This window comes from Cynara cardunculus (assembly GCF_001531365.2).
Source record: "Cynara cardunculus var. scolymus isolate 2C chromosome LG 4, CcrdV1, whole genome shotgun sequence".
Taxonomy (NCBI): Eukaryota; Viridiplantae; Streptophyta; class Magnoliopsida; order Asterales; family Asteraceae; genus Cynara; species Cynara cardunculus.
In genome coordinates this window covers 14882759-14887457 of record NC_037531.1, presented here as the reverse complement: position 1 = coordinate 14887457, position 4699 = coordinate 14882759, and the positions used below count along the sequence as shown (strand labels likewise).

Sequence of the window (4699 nt, the reverse complement as noted above, 5' to 3'; positions counted from 1 at the left end):
TTTTTTTGGTACTTTTTTGGTCAAAGAAAGGGGAATCGCCCCCATGGTCAACCCTCGTCCCCGGGGTGATCCGTGTTGGTATTTTTGCAGTTTTGATAAAAGTTAGTTATTTCGTTAATATATGATGTATATTTTGGTAAATATCTCTTTATTCAAATAGGAAAATAAAAAATTATTAGGGTTTTGTTTAACATTTTATCTATTTTGTTATTGCTTATAATTTTATGCACACTCTTTACTTGATATATATATATATATATATATATATAGAAAAAGTATTTCTATATATAGCATTATTAGTCTGTAGCATCTGACATTACTCCATTTCCTTCTTGCATACCCTTCTGCCTACCTGCAACATTCTAATGTAATAACCCCATCTTGGTATATATCTTTCACTCTTTTGAGAAAGCATCCAATTTTCCATTTTTTAGGGTTTACTGTGAAACCAAGTTATTAAGGACAATGGATGTTGAACTCCTGAGGTGCAGTCCAGTTGACCAAATGGAAATGATTATGGCACAGTTCGAAACAAGACTACCGGAATTCTACCCTCAAAACAAGCTCATCGACGACGGAAGTAGCAGCTCCTCTTCCAACCCTGCAGCTGTTAACACGTCGTTTTTCATGGAAGACTCGCATTTCAGTTCAATCACTCCATCGGCAGCCAACGTTTCATTTACGGCTCGATCCCCAGTCGTTGAAAAGGAATCGTTGTCAAGTTGGAGGAAGAGGAAAGTTGGCGAAAGTCATTCCAAGGTGGTGCAGAAGCGGAATATGGCGGAGATGAGGGAGATGTTATTCAAGATATCGGCGCTCCAACCGGTTGACATTGACCCTGAATCGGTGAAACCGCCCAAGCGGCGGAACGTGAAGATATCGAAAGACCCACAGAGTGTGGCGGCGAGGCATCGGAGAGAAAGGATTAGTGAGAGAATTAGGATACTGCAAAGACTTGTGCCTGGTGGAACCCAGATGGATACGGCCTCCATGCTCGATGAAGCGATTAATTACATGAAGTTCTTGAAGAACCAGATCCAGTCGATGGAAAAAGCCGACGTCAACCATCCGGTGGCGGTGGCAAGGATGAATTTTCCGGTGACTATTGCAAATGGGAGCTCAGTACTCCCATGGGAACACCAGCAAAGGATTAATTATTTACAGTATGGTTAATTAGCTAGATTTTGATGATGTTAAATTTGAAATATTTATAAATAATTATTGATATTACTAAATGAATTATGTTTAGAATGAAGGTTAATTTGCATCGCATGTAATTTTTAATTTAGATTTTCTTAATTTGTGTTAATTTTAAAAAATATATCTCCAACATATTTAGTCCCTCATGAATATCTATTCTTGGTTTTTGCCCCTCGAAATTATAAAGTACAATGATGATCCAAAAATCGTGCTTTGGAGGCCAGATAAGTCTCTCCCACTAATAACGTTAAAATATCTTTGTTAACCTTTTCATGTATCTCTCATGTGATGGGTTTTTTGGTCTTTTTACACCTACCGCTATGGTTATTTCGTATCTCCCGCTTTTCTTTTCGTAAGATTTTGCTTATTATACTTGATGTGCATGATCTCACGAATTACTTATGAATAAATTCAGAATTCATATGAAAACAAAAATAAATACCATTTTGGCTGGCTCATTATCCATCAAATCAAATCCTATCAGCTCCCATAGTGTGACGGGCGGTGTGTACAAGGCCCGGGAACGGATTCACCGTATTTTTAATTTCAAATTTTCTTCATTCCGAGACATATAATAAACCCTTCTATTGTTATTAAATTCTATCGCTTTTATAGTTAGAATTAATTGGTAGCTGTTGTTAAACCAGGTCGAATCCTATTTTAATTTTCTTTTAAAAAAATATATATATAGTAAAATTACTATTTTTATGTTTTTTTTATTGTAACTCTAACCATCCTTGAAACTCAAGAACCGCGCCCTTCCCTCCTTGTTGAATCCCCTCCATAACCCTCGATGAAAAAACAAAACCCTGTCAAATTCAGGTGTACGTGGAAGTTGAAGATGCTATGGAGATCTAAACAAGAAAACAAATGGTGATGGTTTGTTTTCTGCATATCAAAGCGTGGAAGTCGATTCATACTGATTGTGTAGGTTTCATCCAAACCTATAGATCTTGAAGCCCCCAAGCCTGAAAAGCTTCAAACCCTCCTCCCACCCCTGATGGCATTGTTTCTCCCGCAGAGACAAGTTGAAAGTCGAAAGGGACTATGGAGATCTTTGGCCAATGGTGCAAACCATGGGGTGGAAGATGATGGTCGAAGATGAATGATCCTTCTCCTTTCCTAGCTCCTCCCCTCCAATCAACCCTCCCTTTCGCCGACCTATTTTGTTTCTTCTCTCATTCAAAGCAACCATCTAGCGCTTTTTGGTTTTTGAAGCAACCATCCAAGCAAATCTGAAGTAGGTATTCGATTTGGTTTTTTAGAACCAGACTAAAAGTTGGATGGTTTTCTCGATGTGGTGATGGTGTTCTTCGAACCAGACCAAAAGTTGTATCTTGTTGAAACCTAACAAAAGTTAGAACCTAGTGATGGTGTTCTTCGAACCAAATCAGAAGTTAGATGTGATTTTATTTCTATTTAGATTAGGGTTTTGATTATTGCATTTATTTCAATTAGATTTAGTTTGGATTCTCCGTATGATTCTTATTCATATGAACCAAGAATTGGTTCTAGGTTGATTCTTATTCATATGAACCAAGAATTGGTTCTAGGTTCTTGGTTATGTTCTAGTTCATGTACATATTCAAATGGATTTTGTTCTTTATTCTTTGTTCATCTTCATCTCAGATCTATTTGTTATATTTGTTACGCTTAAATCTGCAAGGATTCTGGGTTTGAATATGATTTAGGTTATGAGTTTGAATCTAATTTGGTATTTAGGTATGAATCGTGGTGGTGGTGTTGGTGAATATTCAAAGTGAGAAGAAGATGGGTAATGTTCTTGACTCAAGTATGAATGTTCTCTAGGATGGATGTGAGGTTGAAGAAAATAGGTAAAATGACCAAATTGCCCATCACATTAAGGGCACATGATTGACTTAATACAGTTGTCTCTAACGGTGTTAAGGAGAGGGACTTAATTTAGGTTTTGAAACACGATTTTTGAACCACCTGTGTACTTTATGACTTTGAGGGACGAAAACCAAAAAGCATGTATTCACGAGGAACCAAATATGTCATTCACTCTAAAAATAAATAGAAAAAAAATAGAGATGGTTTTCAATTTTAATAATAAATTTAAATCTATTATCACTCTAATTAATATTTATTAAATTTTATGTCAAAATATCGTGATTTATTACAAAAAAAATTATTAAAACTGAAACACATTTACCGTTTCACATTATGAGACAATGCATAATGAGAAGTTCTCAAACTTTTAACGTTTTCATACCATTAGTCAATGATCGAACGATTACTGAATCATGTCTAAGCCCACAAATCAACAAATTTACGATAACGACTGCATCGTAAACATCTCCAGTTGTAGGTACAAAAGGTCGATAACCGATATGAAAACAAAGACAATTAGTATGGTAAGGACCATTTGTTTGGCTTAGGGGATAATGTCCAAGATTTTTGAAGGTCAAAGGGTGGGAACACATACCATTTTGGCACCTTTTGGAAATTTGAAACATTGAGGGTCCATTTCATGCCACCCAATTGATGGATTTTGGAGCATATATGGTTTATGTTGCTTGTGGCCCCTCAAATACGTTTTTGTGTTTTTCTTACCCTTTTGTTTTTTATAGTAACAAAAACAAGTATAATATTCTTAGAATATAAAAGAATTTTTAAATGATTTCCTTCAAAATGAAAAAAATTGACGTAGATAAACTTAGGGGCTGTTTATCAAATGCTTACTCGGGTAAGCGCTTACCAAGTCACATTACTTCACCGGATGAATATGATAAGAACCAAGAATCTTAGCTGGAAAGAGCGAGATAAGGACCAAGAATCTTACCCGGTAAGTGAGGGCGACGACCCTTACCACGGTAAGCAGTACTTACCGGGTAAATTGTTGCATGTAATGTTGTTTTAGTGGACTAAAATCTTACCCAATAAGTAAATAATAGTGTTAAATTTTATTGATAAGCACTTACCAGGTAAGTATTTGGTAAACGGTCCCTTATGCTCTAAATAACTCGTCAAAAATAATTATCGCAAGAGAAATATGTAACATCCCAAAATTTCGAATACTTAAATATATCAAAACTAGTATTCCAAGATCAAACACTTAAGGGCTGTTTGGCAGTTGCTGAATGATTTAGTTCAGAATAGTTAAGAGGTTAGAATGGCTAAGAGGATCAGAATGATTAAGTGCTGAATGAAACAAGGTTGTTTGGTAATTGTTCTCTGAATGATAGCAAATTACCATTTTAACCCTAGTTATGATTTAGTACTGAATAAACCAACATACAATTACCAAAGATGATGTTTCTTCATATCAGTATCAAATTCTCAAGAAATTGCAAAATATCGATAATCCAATCATCATTAACATTGTTACAAACATGAAATAAGCAATAAACACCATCAATTTCTAAAGAAAAATGATAAATTCCCTAAACCAAACCCTAGATTTATGCAAGATCAAGAAACCGAGAGACGACCTGCTGGAAGAGGCGGCGACGAGCGACGAGGCGGCGACGACCTG

The 4699-nt window shown here is 35.9% G+C and overlaps 1 protein-coding gene across 1 annotated transcript; it reads left to right on the top strand.

Moving 5' to 3' along the window:
- The first annotated feature begins 338 nt into the window (after positions 1–338).
- Positions 339–1261, top strand: LOC112511786 (transcription factor HEC2-like). The gene has a single exon (XM_025117551.1). It carries the CDS (start codon positions 466–468, stop codon positions 1171–1173), a length of 708 nt encoding a protein of 235 aa, XP_024973319.1. The 5' UTR covers positions 339–465; the 3' UTR covers positions 1174–1261.
- The last annotated feature ends 3438 nt before the right edge of the window (positions 1262–4699 follow it).